At 31.9% G+C, this 18,139-nt stretch overlaps 1 protein-coding gene across 1 annotated transcript; it reads right to left on the reverse strand.

The window, feature by feature from the left end:
* Window positions 1-3,827: 3,827 nt before the first annotated feature.
* LOC123665019 lies at window positions 3,828-17,692 on the reverse strand. Its single transcript, XM_045599380.1, has 3 exons — window positions 17,341-17,692; window positions 8,718-8,893; window positions 3,828-4,004 (listed from the first exon to the last, which is right to left on the reverse strand). The coding sequence occupies exons 1-3, from the start codon at window positions 17,690-17,692 to the stop codon at window positions 3,828-3,830; spliced, it is 705 nt and encodes a 234-aa protein (XP_045455336.1).
* Window positions 17,693-18,139: the final 447 nt, after the last annotated feature.

An 18,139-nucleotide genomic window follows, 5' to 3' on the forward strand; every position in this document is an offset into this window, starting at 1 on the left:
TATGTGAAATAATTCTAAGGCTAATATATTTTCACCTATTCTATACAATGTTGAAATTTATTGAATGTACTTGTGAATAGAAGATACATAGAAAAAGCAGTTCTTTGCCAGCAGTAGAAAATTTATTAGCTAATTCAGTTCAATCTAGGAACTTTATTGTATTGACTCATCCTGAATTATAAACTTCTTTGAGAATTTTCTGAAAGTAAAAATAATGTTTGAAATAGTAGAACTAAAAACTTTAAACTAATTATAAATATTAATTAGTATTGACTACACGTAATATTTTCTATGAACTTAGTAAAGGAAGCGGGTGAAAATTGAATTCCAAACAAACTGTAAGCCCTCGAGCAAACTTCTGCAAATAAACTATTATAGCTATAATCCAGCTTATCTAGGAGGTGCACCGTAATTCAACTTCGGATCGAATATGGAATGTTTTTCTTACGCAAAACCATCTTTTATACTTAATCGCATTATACGACTACAGTCATGCAACTTTATGAAAATAAAAGTAGATTTTTTTATAGTTGTCTTCTTGAGTTTTGTTCTTTCTTTGAAATTTTTACTATTCGTATCCAAAAGGAGCAAACGGTCATCTGTCACGTGGCTCCTTGAAATAAACCGGAATAGGTTAACATCACAACATATATTTTCATAAAAAATGTAAAACAGTGACCGCCGTAACGAGAAACAGTAAAAAAGTTATGTGTGTGTCAGCTTAGCGCTTATGGTTTCTATTAAGTTCCCACGAGCTTAAAACCTTTCTTCATAAATATAGCATGCATCGAAAAAACAATTTTAAATATCGAACAAATTAAAAAAAAAAGTGTTATTTTATTAATACACAATATACGATGATAAAATAATCTCAAGAATCCTTCTACGTGCGAAGGAACAACTTTATCTGTATTAATGTAATAATTATGAGAATTAATAAGAACTTTTTAAGTAATTTTCTTTAATGTTTTGATTTGATTGCTAATGATTCACGTTAGAAATACACATTAAGAAACAAAATTATTCAAATCATACCTTTACAAGCCCTTCAAATATCATATGTTCTGTTTCTGTTATATACTTTAAAATTTTACTTATTAAACTCAAAGGACACTACAAGTTTTTCAGTTTTAAAGTCACAATTCAAAGTTGAAAAACTTTCTTTCAAAAGTCGTTAATGTAGAAAAGTAACTTTCGAAAGTCCCTAGCTGTGCCTCGCTAGACTAGACCGAATTTTAAGATGAATGGTATAACTTTTTGAAACTTATTTTGTTTGAAATAAACGAAATATGTCATATATATTTAAAAAGTATTTTAACTCTTGTGAAAGTAGCGGTTCATGGTGTTGCGTATTTTTATTCGAGTGTTGTTTTAATCTATATAAATAAAAATGAACGTTGCTAAGCACATAACTCGAGGATGGCTCGACCAATTCGGCTATTTTTTTTTTTGTGTTCCTTAAGACCCACAGAAGATGTTAATACCGAAAAAAACAATATTATGAACTTTTGACAGAGCGAAGCAGCTCCGGGCAGCTAGTTTATAATATTTTTGTAATTACTTTTGTAAGGGGCGCTAATAAAACGTTCTCTTTAAACATAATATTGTTTCATTTACACAATAACAAGATGTTTATTTTATCTACACTAGACTACTATATCTTCAATTATATTTAAACAAAAAGAAACTTCTCATTAACTAATAGAAAAGCATATAATTATGCGTGAATCAAAGTATTAAGTATTTAGTAATACTAATATAATAATCGTGTATAACCAAAAGGCAGACTGTTGTATGGAAGGACATATTATTATTATTATATTATTTACGTATATTTTTTTAGCTAAAATAATAAGAAATAGGATTAATAAAGATTAATAAATAAAAGCTAATCTTCGTCGATTATATTTAGGTAAAACCAATTCAGATAATATATCCGATAAAAAATTTTTAGACTTATCAGACCTTATTAGACCATAGATTAATATTTTTTTTAACATCAGGTCAAGTTTGCTGCTCAGTATATAACAATTCAGTTCGAATTTTTTTTGCGTAAGATTACGCTTTACCTAACTGTGATTTATGCGATTAAAGCGAAGTGTCGCCGAACCCAGTAATACACGTACTAACATACATACATGCATACTTACGGTATAGTCAAATAAAATAAATTTGACACTTTGATGCAGTGACTATTATATGAAGTTTCTAATAATTCTTACCATTCTTAACCTAAGTTCTTAAGATAATTCTTAAGATATTTAAAACACTTTCTATGTATGTTATGTACACATGTATTTCGTATTTTTTTATATATATTATTATATTTAGCGACAAGGTAAACATTTTCTTAAATAAAAAAAAAACTTAATAAGAAAGGATATTTATTGCACTTACATTTGTGTACAATAACCTATTAATTTAATTAATACTTAAAAACTAATAATAAATTAAATAAATAAATGCTGGAAATACATCAGTCTAAAAAAGTATACAGTCGATAATAATTAAAAGTCGAGTTATGGCAGTATAATACATTTACACATTTGAAAAACCAATAAATAATAAATTTAAAGTCAATAAATGATAATTTTATCAATTTTAATTTTATCAAATAGGATTTTAATGATTAATTAATGCTGAAAATCTTACATGAGTATTTTATGTTTGTTTGTAGTCCACAAGAAATTATAGTAAGAAAGGAGATGGGGACTTTTGGGCCAAAATGTAATGAGTGGAGATATGGTTTAAAAAATTGGTCATATTTTTTTATTTTAAAATATAAAATATCAGCTCAATTCTGAATCTGGAAGCGGAGAAAATTGAGAAAGATAGTTTTTGTCAAATTAAAGCTATAAACAATAACGCGCATTTAAATAAAGTTACATTAATAGCGAAAATATCAATTAATATTTGATAAACCAAAATGATTATCGATTTCGTATTGATTTAAAATTAATCATAATTTTAATGATAGCTTTGACAGCTGACTGACAGTAATAATATGTCCGTCACTCGTTTCGTGTGTACTGTTTTCCAATGCATTCTGAGTCCATTCCTGATATTTATGGTTTCAAGTGTATATTTGTAATGAGTTTTCAAACATTGTTCACTAAATATACCAAACATTGTTGCTACAAGAACTTAGTGATCGGGTTTTTTTATAGATATTGTAACATAACCTCACTTTTACAAAAAGTCTAATAACTCCACTCTCAGATAGCCAAAATATAGATAATTTTCAGCGAGGCATCAATAAGCCTAAATGCATTAATTGATACCATTTTCATTTCATTACATTTTGGCCCAAGAATGTATGGAATCGTATCCATCTCCTTTTTACATAGTAAATAACGTGAATCGTTGAATGTGTTACACAAAACACAAAGACGAGAACACCTGGAGAAATTGTGTATTTTTTCAAGTATTCAAATACTTTATTGTTTCCCACGGAATTAAAAAAAAAGTAAGAAATTACCTAAAACGTAACGATCATTTTAATTTCACGTCCAATAACGTGACAGTTAGCACGATGAGATAATGTCTGTATATATTAAGTACAACATGTTTTCAAAATATGTTGTACTAAATATTTAATTTTTTACATATTTTTTTTTTTTTTTTATTTCTAATGTGCAAACACTGAAGCTGTGAACGAGAAAACCTATCTTTTGAAGCTGTTAAAGAACTAGTCGATTTTACATATCAGATAGCTATTGTTTTATACTATCTTAACTTTAAATAATACACTCCTATGATTACAATAAATAGGAAATAAATAATATAAAGACAAATAACCTTTGTTCAGGCTAGTCCACCAGGTGCAGTTATGTAAACTGGTGAAGCAGTAGGCCTGTGCTTAGAGATCGTGTAGGCTCGGTTCGAAGGCCAATCCTTGCCGTACCCCCGCCCGAGGAGTAGGCGTAACTACTACCGTAGTCAGAGTTGAAGTCGGATGATGAGTCTCCCCCGAAGTAAGAGTAGTGTGTCATTGGATGATGATGCTGAAATACAAAAATATAAATTGTATGTAAACTTGATAAAGAAAATTCCAATCTAAAATTAACATGTTTTGAATAATTGAAAATTTACTTGGTGCAAAACTATTTACCGAATCAAAAAAGATCGTTGAAAGTTCTAAAAGTAAATATAAAAGTAATAAAGTATGATAACACTAAACGTGCTTTTCATTACTATAATGGAACCTTCTATAACTTATTTAAAATAGAGAATCCCATTCTTCAAAATAGTCTCTAATTCTGATAGATAAGCGAAGTACTCATCTGATTATCAAATTTGCATGCGTAAATTTAGACTATATTGATGCACAAAATATTAATGCCGTGCATATAATTATGCACATAATCTATCGTGCGTAATCTATACAAATAAATAAAATTGGAGTGTATATTTGTAATATTAAATAAACCGCTTTTTACTAAATGCATATGGATGTATACACGGTATATGTACCAAAATATAATATTTTACAATTTTTGTCTGTCTGACTGTCTGTTTGTTCCGACTAATCTCTGAAAGAGCTGGACCGATTTTGACGGGACTTTCACTGGCAGATAGCCGATGTAATAAGGAGTAATTTAGGCTACTTTTATTTTAGAAATTTATTTATTTTATAACTCTGCAAACTAAACAATAATTTTTCGTTCAATTCCGCGTGGACGAAGTCGCGGGCACAGCTAGTCCTAGAATAAATGGTGTGTGCTATCGTTATACTAAAATTTGGTCTCGAATTTTTGAAACATAATTTACAACTTCGATGATTGGGTTACGTATTATATAAATAATTTAAAGTTACTTTAAGTTACTTATTATTATGATAATATAGATTTAAATCTACATTCAAGTTATTTTAGAAATATCTTCGGAAAATATTGCACTATTAATATTGAAAACAAAATTGTATTTTTTTTCACGTTCCTTTATATGTCCATTATTATATATTTACATAATGGATTTAAATGAAATTTGCTTCATTCAGATTAATACTAAGAAATAGGATACTGAAAGAAGTGGATACTTTTTATTCTGAAATCATAGCGATAATTTTGGGTGGTAAGCTAACATGTGTAATTAAGAAGTTTCAAAATCAAGCCGTTTTGGATGTAAGAATAGCAACGCTAAAATATGTAAAAGCAAAGACTCTCTCATCTTGCGTGGAAGTTTATATTGTTTACAAATATACACGTAATGAAGGCACGTGCGTCTTCAACGTTTATAATTTTGGATTTATCATGCTTTAGCGATTGGCTTCTGGTTATAGTACTGTGTGTATTTTTAGATCAATGTTGGCTCTTGCCTTCAGATTTTGACGCTGAATTTTTATTGCAACAATTACTACAATGAGAGGTAGTATAATATAGTATGGATCAAGGAGGATAAGAAAATGTTGAGCTATGCCGTAAACATCACTGTGTGTGACGTCACCTGGATCAAATCACATTTACAATTGGTTGTGTACCAACATCTCTCAGGGTCTGTTTTGGATTGCCAGTATAAATTTGACGGATAAAGTAGAGTTAGATAGTTAAAAAGACATAAGATATATTATATATGTCATAAACGTTTATCTGTTATTAAACGTATTCACGTATAGACGAATTTTTTAGCAAATGGTGAAAAAAGTCTTTATACTTATTACTTTGCTCTATAAACTGCTGAATCGCGTTTCATACCCAAATTTTACTTTCCAATATGGTTTTTGAATACATCAAGGCATTAGAATCAAACCAGTAGAAAGTGTTCAACCCCAAAGCCTGTATTGATATGCTCAATTATGCATACTATTGTTCTAGCAAAACTCTTCACTGATTATTTTAATAGCTACTTTTATTTCATTATCAATATCACTTAAAGTACTAGTATTTTAATGTTGGAAATGCTACTCGAATGTTATCTGTAAAAGCCGCGTTTTATCGAGTAGTGTCGATAAGTTCAGGCGTACTCTATTGATTTCAACAAAGTGGTTGTGTACACAATTCGAATAGAATGTTTGCATATCATAGACACAGCGATATACTTCAACCGTAAGCTCTACTTTGCTCTTGCTAGGTCACCTATGGATATCATAAATATTAAAAATACTCTTTACAGTACATCATCATCACATCAGCCTATCGCAGTCCACTGCTGGACATAGGCCTCCAAAATTTCGCGCCAAAAATGGCATGAGTTCATGTGTTTTGCCCGTGGTCACCACACTGGGCAGGCAGGTTGGTGTGACTAGCTGACAGTCTGACTGATTATCAGGCTTTTGATTAAGAATTACCTGATTCATTGGTTTTTATATTCTATCTTTATGTTACTTAGAATTTTATGATATCACCTGAACGTAATGGCTACGGGTATCACATTTATAAAAAGTATATTTATAAAAATATGCTATAAATAAATTAAGTAGCATACATTTGTCTATCTCGACAAGTCAAGTGTCAAGAATCGTGTTGCTTCATATGTTTTTTTTTTTTTGTATTTTAGAAAATTAGGAAATAAAGCGATTTTATCAAACAAAAGATGATCTACGATGTACAAAAATGAAAGACTTAACAATCAAAAAAGTTAAAAGTTTTAAGTATCCACGTTAAATATTGAAGATCATCTGTGAAGCGATAAAGCAAATTTAATATTTCACTGTTCAGTTAAAACTTTTCTTATTTTATATTTTTTAAATTCTTAAGCTAAGGATATCTCCTTGAAACTCCTATTGGCGATCTTTCTCAGCAAACCCTTTTGAGACAAAGTTTTAATCTCTACTTATATTTAATATTATAAGAATAAGTTAAAAATGATAAATATGTTCTAAATATGTGTATATAAATAAAATTGAATCTCTGATATGTATATTCGAACATAATTTCCGGCAGACTGTACTAAATTGGATTTTTTTTGCGTTCGTAATTATCAGAAATACAATACAATGTTTGTATAAAAATATACATATTAATCGAAATATCGCAATATGAAAAAATAAAAAAAACGGCAATTATCCCGTTTTGAGTAAAATTTGTAATGAAAATAACCACGGTAATTTAAAATATTATGCATATATACATGTAACATATATACATGTAACATACTACATACATATTCTATATAAATAAGTAGAAAATAATAAACTGACTAGCCCGATGGCGCGATTTGCAGTGGCTTTACTTTTTGCACCCGGGGCCTGTGAGTTCGATTCCCTAAAGTCTTGGTGTAATATTATGTATTTATCTATATTATGTATTATTTCTATGTAGGTATATTTATCAAAAACAATACATATCTACATAATACAATCATAATATTGCTTAGCTTAGGAACAGACGATCGTATGTGTATGTTAAAGATAAAATAAAATAAAATTTTTTGTTAATAGATCCAAGTACTTTAAATAAATTAAATTTAATCACATGTCCTTAATTAGAATTACATGCTATAAAATATCAGGCACACAGTTTCATATAATTAGGAAAGTCATATTCATCAAATTTAATGATTAAAATTCACGTCTGACTCAAATAAAATATTAATATCTCTATATATTACGTAGCAACATAATAATATACTATATTACCCAAAGGACAGACAGCTAAGTACGAAGCAGGATATAAGATGTCATTTTGTATCCTCGTCACAAAAAGCTCATTGCTTAAGGGATTATAACATTAGTACATGTACATACGTTGTATGTGAGATACATTATTAAGGTATTAGCCGAGCTTTGTAGATATTTTTTCATTACTTTTTTGGAACTACGGATTGGAATTATAATAAGAATTCTTTTAAGTATGGATAGCATATTTATATGAGGGTATAAGAAGGCTATTGGCTACATAACATCATGCTATGACTAATAAATGCAAAGCCTCAAAGGAAAATTTAGTAAAACATGGGAATTTAGTGTAAAATTAGAATAGAATAGAATATACTTTATTGCACACCACTCGGAAAAAAATTACATAAAACAGTTATTTACACATAGAGATAGTAATGTACAAAGGCGGTCTTATCGCTTAGTAGCGATCTCTTCCAGACAACCTTTAGAAATTAGTTCCTTTTATAAGCTTAACGTATGGACTAATATGATTTATTTTAACTATGAGATCGAAATGAACGACAGCAGCAGCTAGTCATTAATGTAGGGTATATTTATATAGCAACTTTGCAGTAGAACATTATGTACTTATAAAGTATATTGATGACAACAGTAACGAAATAAATGAATAAATTTGTGTGAAATTAATTATCCATTTCTTCTCAAAATAATTTTTAATAACTGATTTAGTAAAATTAATTACGAAAAAGCAACAAAATATGTTTCACTGCTTCTACTAAAGTCGTCCAATCATCAAATTTAAGTCTGGTGTTATTTTTTTTTTTGTAAATAAATAAATAATATATATACTTTTAATATCATATTGCTTGTTAACTATATACCAATTCTTTATCAACTGTTTGTACACTTCCCTGCCGCTTCTCTTTTTCTACGTTATGTCCTATGCCCAAAGGTTGTCTGGAAGAAATATCTCTTAGCAATAAGACCGCCTTTATACATCTTTCTTTGCATGTATCACTTTATTTTGTAATGTTTCTTTGTGGGGAACAATAAAGAGTATTTTTATTATTATTATTAAATATATTTACCATACATACGGTCGTCTGTTCCTAAGATAAGCAACTTAAGTCTCGTGTGATGTATTTTAAGAATTCCTTACCTTGCACGCCTTCAATGTGCTGAGCAAACTGGGCAGAAGCAAGGCCGCGACCAACAGTAACTTTTTTAACAGCATTACACCCAGAAGAATGGGAATCAGTAGCATCTTCACCTTAAGTGTCGCCATAAGATTCATAAAGGGTATCATTATCGCTAACCTCTTCTTCTTTCCACGACCTGTAAATTTAAGAAAATACGATGAAAAAGATGGTCAGATGACACTTGATTTAAAAAAAATGTATGTTAGCACTGACCCGTGACTGGCGTTTTCTTTTTAAGAACGTTTGCAATGATAATGAGAAATTAAAATATTCTATTAAATGAATCAAATTACATTTTAATTAAAAAAAACATCAATAGACTCTTGCTATTTGTATCGGTACAGTGAACGTATACTATTATACATATATATTAATAAAGCTAAAAGCGCTGTAAAGTGCCTCTCTCCAGCGTCACTCTGTTATTTTAATACTGCGCTTCTTATGTCGTCTCTTAAGAAGTAAGCTTTAAAACAATTTCCTATAATATTCTTCTTACGGTTCAGACTGTAATATCCCACTATTGAGCATAGGCCTATTTCTCCATGCAGGAGAAGAATCGGAGTTCAATCCACCACGCTGCTTCACTTTTGTTTGGCGGATATGTTCCCTACTATGAGTAACAATCGCTATCAGATATTTATGGTAACAACCGGGACCGACAAATTAACGTACTCTACAAGACACTTTGGGGGATATCCACAAAGACTGGATAAATACCCAGACTTTAACTTTCGTTCGCCCGTCCGGATAACACTTTTCGTAACGCTCTCATCACGCATTCATTAGCTTACTCCCCAAGTCAAGCATGAATAAAGAAGTTTTACTTCAAAAATTCAGTAAGAAGTTTGCCTGTTCGCTACAATAGTTAAATTAATAGTTATAGGTACAAATATTTTTTGACCTAAAAATAAAAATACGACAGTTAAAAAATCAATTATCCAGCTGTTAGTTCCGTCGAACTCGCGAACTCCCACGTCACAACCCAATTACAGCGGCCACACCGTTCGAAGTCTAATTTAAAAAACCGTGTTTATTTGTAATTGTAATTTCACGCTCTTGTTTATTTTTATGGTTGAAATGCATTGATTAGTCGACTTATCAATGCATCAATTTGAAATTCGATATTAAAGTTATTTGGAATTTTTACATTTAGTACTGTAATAATTGAGTTTGTTCTCGCACAAACAAAAACACTGTAATTTACGACAAAAAATACGCATTATTAGATACAACCCAAAATATGCTCATAAAATTACGCTCAAATTTAAATAGAACCACATGACAAGAACCACCTTTTGAGTGTAAAAATAATAATCAAAATTGGTTAACTCAATAAAATGTGACGAGGTAACACACACAAAAAAAAAAACAGTCGATTTGAGAACATCCTGCATTTTGAAGTTTTTTTTTTTTTGATATCGCAGGGTAACCCATTTACGGGTGATATCCAGGATGCCCGGGTAGGCATTCCTAGACCGTATGTCGGCTTAGCACTTGGGGGTGCACTACCGACCAAACCCCTGCGGGAGCCTTCAGCCGCTTTAATTAGAGGGTCCCGGATCTGCAGGCAACAGGATCCCTCCAGCGACAGGCAGGCCTCGGCGAAAAGACCTGACTTCTCCTCCATGGGACTGTCCGGCTCACCTCTGAACAATCCCGACAACGCCATGTCTAGCAGGACCGGGTTCCCATCCCGGCCCGACATGGGCACAGGGGCGTTACTGGAAACGCATTAAGTAGCGCCTCCTACGCACTCCCGTTCATCGCCTGCGGACGGAGGCCTCGTCGGCGGCCCCCTCTCTCATCCGCTCGTCGTTCTCCTTCTTGGACATTACTGTCTCGCAGAAGGAGACCATCGCCTTCCAGGACTCGTCGTCGCCGAGCATCGCGGTGATAACGCTCGGCAGTGACAAGTCCCCTCCGAGGACTGTCGTCAGATCGCGACGTAGCGCCGCCCATCTCGGGCACACCTCGAGGGTGTGCTGGGCAGAGTCCACCGCCGCGCCACAATCGTGACATTCAGTCGTCGGCTCCCTTTGGGCCGTCCGACACAAGTATTCACCAAAGCAGCCGTGCCCGGTGAGAACCTGCGTCAGACGGAAGGTGAGGAGTTTGCGCTTACGGCGCATCCACCGCTCAAGGACCGGGCGCAAGGCAGCCGTTACGCGTGTGCCATACGGCTGCTCCGCCAGGTCCTCCCCCCACCTCCGCATTAGTGCTTCTTGCCCCATCCGGCGCACCCATAGAATCCCGTCCAACGTGGGGTTCTCACCGAGACCTCCTACCCGAGACGTATGAGTAGGTCTCGGCAAGGACCTCCGCCACGATCCTCCATTTTGAAGTAGTTTAGCAAGTTCTAACTGTACGTAATATTTTGTATAATTCCATTATAGTTTCATATGAAGGTCTCGCAAAAATAAATTTATATAGAATAGACATTAAATGACCCTTGACTGACATGACATAATAATATAATTAGTGGAGGAGCAGTACCAAAAATTTTTAAAAGATTTAACTCCACTTTTTTGGCCAAGAAATTCGACATAGCGATTCAACGGGTAAATACTGCCAGTATTCTTGACACTATTCCACGCGGACATGATTTATAAATATTGAGTGCTTAAGCTGTGAAGAATATTCAAACTTATAATTTATATTATTGTAAAATTTCGAAATAAATGTATATTTTTCATTGGATTAAAATAATGAAACTAAGTGAAATGTCTTTATTAATAATCAAGAGAATAATAGACACAGATCATTTTGACTATTTTTACACTTTTATTTAAAAGAAATGCCAAAATTAGACCACATTTTGTAATATATCTAAGATACAGACACACATCTTAAAGGAAAATATGTAATAACACTTTTTACTCATAAAATATTATCAAACTGAGAATTGTTATTCAATATTTGACTCTGAGACTTCAAGTCTATGTCTAAGAGATAATTTAATATATTCCTTATATTAATATTGTTTAAATTAGATTATCCTGCTTTCTTGACTTATTTCCCCAGACGGAGTTGTGATATTATTCGAATCGTAACGATCTCTTACTTTTGACAGTGAACTAAGAGTGATGGATATGTCATTTGTTTTATTTTTATTTATTTTTTTCAATTTAATATTTTACTGTAAATTTTAGAAAAAGTAAGAAAAGAAAAAATTCCGGTCAAGTGCGAGTCAGCCTCGCGCACCGAGGGTTCCGTACAAATAAAAGTAAATAAAAATATTTTTATTAAATGATGTAATCAAAATTTTATGGTTATCGCAATTTTTTCTTTGTCTGCGCTATAATACGCTGCTTTGTACTAAATTTCAAAATTCTAAGTTCACGGAAAGTGCCCTGTAGGTTTTGATTCCCTTGCAAGTGTCGAAAATTTGCAGCATAAACGGCTATGTTTTGATTACGTTGGCTTAGAAGTTTGATTTTATAACAACGCTAAGGGACAATAGATTTGAGTATTTGATAAGTTTTTGTAAAAAAGTGTCTTGACAGACATACGGACAACAAGGTGATCCTATAAGTGTTCCGTTTTTCCTTTTGAGGTACGGAACCTTTAAAAACAGACCACCCTGTCTATATAGAACATATTGATATCAAAAATGCAAACAGCCTTAAAATATATCTAACGTTACTGCAAATTAATAAAAACATGTCTTAAGAAAATTGAGTCATAAATTAGTAATAGCAATTTAACATGTGTATATTTTTTATTTTTTTATTTTCGTTCATAGACGTCTTGGTACCTTTCAATTTTAGTAATATATTTTGAATTATAATATAAGACATGTTACGCTTAAAAACCCTATGATATAAAATCTTCATGCCAATTCCATTCTACTATGTTCTAAGATATCACAGGATGTTACGTCCCAAGATTTTTTGTGATGGGTTACGTCACGACGTGACAATAAAATATTTTCGTTTTGGGACAAAAGAGAGTTATTTGAATGTAATTTATTTTGAAAATATTTAATAAGGGCTTACAGTCAGAAACTTGTATATTTTCATTCCCAAATTATTATTGGAAAATCGTGGGACGCAGCTTAAGCATATACCAATGATGATGAACCATATCTTAAAACATCATTTAATTCATATTCTTAATTATAAGCTGCAAAATACGTTAATTTAAACTTAATTAATTTAAAATTAAGATGCTAAGACGAACATAAATTGAATAAAACCACACAGCAGTATATCTATCTATTTACTTGGGTGGTTCGTGTAAACGAACGACGCTTTAAAATTAAATTAAATATATCCTGTGTAGACAAACACACGTTTCATTAATTTAGTTTATTGAATTATTTTATAGAACTAAGAAAAGGCCATTGGTATATTTTTAATGGAAATCATTATAACGAGGCTTACCTTATGACGGATATTTTTTTAGTAATGGATAAACTAAAAAGAAAAAAACTAACTACAAGACCTGTTTTCCATACGATATGGCATTGATATGTTTTTAAAGATTTAGAATATTTTTCATTACTTTGTACGGGACCTCAGCTATTATCGTTTTGAAACTTCTGAAATGTATAATTAAAAGTGAATGACACAGATTCTTTCTGATTTTAGATTAGATCAGATTATAGAATCTCCTTTCCGAATCCATTATTTTAAAATTAAATACACCATATCTTCATGTAATTACGCGAAACCCGGGATGAACAGAAACTTCCGTACTTGCTTTATTATATAGACTTAATTAAATGGATGGTTATCCGTTTATCGCGAACGAAATCGTGGGTATAGCTAGTTTTCAATATACACAATAAATAGTATAGTTTTGCTCTGCATCGTGAGATTTAGCTTCGTTTACAGTAAGCGCCTGAATTATTGATACAGAAAAATTTTGTTTGATGTTTCTGAATGGCGTACCTCGAAACGTACCATTTGGTTAGCCTCTTAGCACTTCATTTGTGTACAAGTACTGTCGTCACGTTCCTGATACCTTTTTTTTTCATTTATGTAATACTAGCTGACCCGGCAAACTTCGTATCGCCTAACACAAACTTTATCGTATGGTATTAAAGTTCAAATTGACTTTTAAGTATTATCACAAATCTTTTGTATGGGAGTATAGAAAAGTGTTGTTTTTAGACTTTTTCACGAAATTTAAATTTTTTTTTTTAGAATTTTTCTCTCCGTAAGAACCATCCTCGTACTTCAAGGAATATTTTAAAAAAAGAATTAGCGAAATCGGTCTAACCGTTCTCGAGTTTTGCGCTTAGCAACACATTCAGCGACTCATTTTTATATTACAGATGTATAAAATGCGTTAAATATTAAGAGTTAGATTTGCTTATCTCAGTACAGGAGTTACATGAAGAAAAGGCTAACTTTGTAAGATTTTAAGAATGCCTTATTCTCTGATATTTCAACAGAATGTCATTAATGTTGTGGATAACGATATTGAATTAGTAGAATGCTAATACGGTCCTAAAAATATTTTTCGTAATTCCGGATAATGTCCTAAGCTTGACACTGTAAGGCAAAGGTCTTTTCAGTTATAGAAAAGAAAAAGCTTGGTACAGAAGCTTAATGTAACTATTCCGCTAAAGGATTTCGGATTTATATGTCTCTATATTTTGTTTAAAACAAAGACGTTTTATTAGGATACCTCAAATCAAGTGCCAAGCAAATTAGAACCTTGATGTGCCATTATTGAACAATTGCCTCGTGATTGGAATCGACGTCCTTCATAGTAGTTTTTACGTTCACAGTACGTGTGAACTACTCGATTTTTTACCGATGTCAAAAAACGAGGAGGTTCTCATTTCGACTATATTTTTTCGGTGTGGTGGTGGATTTTGTTTTTTAATTCAAAGGTGGTGGTTGGTTCCATTTGAATTTAATCGAGATCTGATGACTACTTTTTGGGTTATCTTGCAAGTTTTTTTGCGAGCAAACAAATATTTACTTTCGAAGCAAAGAAAAAATAAATATTTTTTTTTTTATATATTCTAAAATTCCTTCATAATAATAAAAAATTTCGAAAACAATTCCTTCTAAGAACATGATCCTATTAACGTTTTCAGGAATTTCGTATCCAAATACCAACCAGATACAAACGGGCTTAGAGATAATAAAAAAAATACCATATAAATCAAACCTACGCAAATTGGTTCTTTAATTCCTTACCAAGAGAAGAGTCTGTCCCGTTTTATTAAATTTTTTGTAATATGGTAAGGAGATTGTTAATAAAAAACTTAAGTCGAGTCATTGATAATGCCACTTTATTTTCCGTTCTAAAATCAAATATTTAATTTATACATCTGTTTTTTTTTTTTAAGTTGAACTAGAAGATCCTTGCGGTTTTACCTGCGTTTAAGAATAATTGCTATTTAACTTATAAGCCATAATAGATTCTAATATTTTCAAAGAAATGTGATATAATAAATAAGCAAATGTCTTCAACTAAACAGCTCCTAAGAGTAACTCAATTCTGTATCAAGGTTTTGAAATCACAATTCAAAAGCACAATTGCCAAGGTAAATAAAAATGTCTGTTCGGCCTATAAAAATAAAAAGAATAGAAAATATATAAGAGTAAATAAAAATAAAATATATTTAATAAAAAAAACATAACATAAAACAAGGCTGTATGGTCTTAGATCTTTGCCTTTACAGTTATTTAAACAAAAAATGAATTTATGCTTACATTGCTTTGGAGCGAAATGATAAGTGGCGCGCCATTTTTTTTTAAAGCATATATATCTCAGTCATTAAACATCAGTTGTATCGTTTGTTAAAAAACCGTGTGAAAACAATAATTAAAGTCTGAAATGTTACTATCAAGTGCGAAATGTGAATATAACATCTGAAAGCTACGGAACTAAGCATGGTTACCGCAAGTTGTATCGTTTGTTGATCTTGGAGTCGAGATCGTTTTTATGTACTCCTGTTCGAAAATAACTTATAAAGTTGTGAAACGACGCATGGATTGCACTGCTCGCAGCGCCGGAGCTAAGGTGAAGTCAGACGCGGAGCTCAAAGGTATTATAATAGCTTTAAATTCTTCCTCTAATCTCAAAACTTTAACCATGGATATCTCCATAACCATGGGGTTTCGAAGTGTGGCAGTGTTACCTTGTATAGCTTCCCCTACACCCTCCGCCCCCCACACCCAAAAACCCCATAATTCGGTTTTTCCTAGTCTAGATCTTAGCCTCAAAAGCTTTATCTATTAGATATCATCATCCGTTAAATAGAGTTAACCACAACCTTAGGCGTAACAGGCGCTTAGAGTAATAACTATCCGTCTGTTACGTTGTCTTTTTATCTTTACTGTTGTCTGGGTTAACTTGAAGCATGTTAGAAATGTGAATTAATCATGAAAAGCCTTTAGTAAACAAAACAGACAATTTATTAATATTACGCGGGGAGCACTAATCGTCCAATCAAAACTGTCAACGCTGTATTCAATAAAACTTGACTTTGTGAATTAAGCTTGAAATATAAAAATACTTGAAAATTATTCAAATTGTTTTTTTAGTAAAATAATATCTAATATATAAAATTCTCGTGTCGCGGTGTTTGTAGTTAAACTCCTCCGAAACGGCTTGACCGATTCTCATGAAATTTTGTGTGCATATTGCGTAGGTCTGAGAATTGAACAGCATCTATTTTTCATCCCCCTAAATGTTAAAGGTAGTCCACCCCTATTTTTTTTTAATTTTTAGATAAATTATTTATTTTTTATCTTATTGTAATTTGGTGTTAAAAATACATACAACGCTAAATTTTGACTATATTTAAATGACTATTTTTAAATAGCGTTTAGCGGCAAAACAACGTTTACCGAGTCAGCTAGTATTGTTATAAATAGGTGACTCGACAGGCGTTGTCCTACGATCTGTCAAAACGCATGTAATGTTGAAATATTCGTTATTACAGAACAATTCCAATTTATTATGCAAATTTATTGTTTTTTATCCATTAAGAATCCTCTATAGTATGAGGAAACTTCACAAAATATTAGCTAGATTAGGCCGTTCAAAATTTGGTGCTTAACACATTCCTCGATTCCTTTTTATTTATAAAGATTAATATGATTATGATAAGGAATGTTCTGATTGATGATACTCCTAAATATTACCCTAAAGATAATAAATCGACCTGTCGTTGCTTAATTTTGAAGTGTTAAATACTTCTAAACTTGTGCTCTGTGATTTAAAAAGTCCTGAGAAAACTTTCTGAACTTTAGCGGACTTTTGAAACATATTTAGGAGACTTATGAAATATATATGTATTTGCAAATACGAAGTGGATTGAAGTACTACAACATACGGAGTAGTTTGATGGATTTAGTTTCATCCGTCTTCTTAATAGAAAAGGTCTTTGCCAAGCAAAATGTCATTTACATACATTGACAATACGAATACAACGAGGATGAAGAAAATAATATTATTTTCATACTACAAGTAGTAAACTAATAAAATATTAAACATATTTATATATTATTATTATTATTAATACTTCATTTTTGAAGATACTGCACAAAGATGTTACGTTTCTAAAGTGCAGAACAAAAGTAAATCTTATATGTTAAAAAAAATTTGTGAACTCACCACCATCAAACTCTTGGTCTTCAATGGTCCTTGCGCCTTCCGGCAAATTGACCCTCAAACCCTTCATCTTGAAGAACTCCTTCACCAGGCTCACAAAGTACTTAGCAATTTCTGTCCACTCCGACAAGAAGCCCCTTGGTTCATTCGCTAATAGATCCACTTCCTCATTGAAGGTGAGGTTCTTAAGCGTTTCTTCATCTAACGGTACAAAACTTATCATAGAATTGGCTATTATAGTTTCATTGCTATTTAAATCACCGAAGAAAGTTTTCTTAGCAATTTTCAAGGCTTTATACTTGACGCAAGACATTGCTTCACCTTTTATTAGGCAGCCATCTTTTACGTACCGCATGTATCTATTTTCTGAGCAATCCGAATTATGTACCAAAGTTAGGATTGTTAAGATGATTGTAGACCCTAGTACTATCATGATTTAATATTCTGTAACAATAAATATTTTTTTAAAATATAGTACAATATGATGACCGATCTGGTGTAATGGTGCGTGTGCCGATTCGGCGGCGCCCAAGCACTGGCGGTCGCGGGTTCGTTTCCCGCTCGGGGTGGATATTTGTGTTCATTCAAATGTTTATTTCCGGTCTGGTTGTTAGTCCTTGTGATTTTCCCCACCGTGCCTCGGAGAGCACGTTAAGCTGTTGGTCCCAGTTGCAATCATGTATTTATCCATCATGTATCTTATGATATTTAATACGAATAACATTTTACATTATAGGTTCATTGAAATACTGCTATACTCTTTTAGAGATGGAGAGGATAAAGTTCGCGAAGATTTTGAAGC

Source organism: Melitaea cinxia, chromosome 23 (genome assembly GCF_905220565.1).
Source record: "Melitaea cinxia chromosome 23, ilMelCinx1.1, whole genome shotgun sequence".
Lineage (NCBI taxonomy): Eukaryota > Metazoa > Arthropoda > Insecta > Lepidoptera > Nymphalidae > Melitaea > Melitaea cinxia.

Coding starts and splice junctions, on each gene's coding strand:
- LOC123665019 (XM_045599380.1), bottom strand. CDS start 17,692: ATGCGGTACGTAAAAGATGGCTGCCTAATAAAAGGTGAAGCAATGTCT. Junction 8,894..17,340: donor AGACCAAGAGTTTGATGGTG/GTGAGTTCACAA, acceptor TTAAATTTACAG/GTCGTGGAAAGAAGAAGAGG. Junction 4,005..8,717: donor GCACATTGAAGGCGTGCAAG/GTAAGGAATTCT, acceptor TTTGTATTTCAG/CATCATCATCCAATGACACA.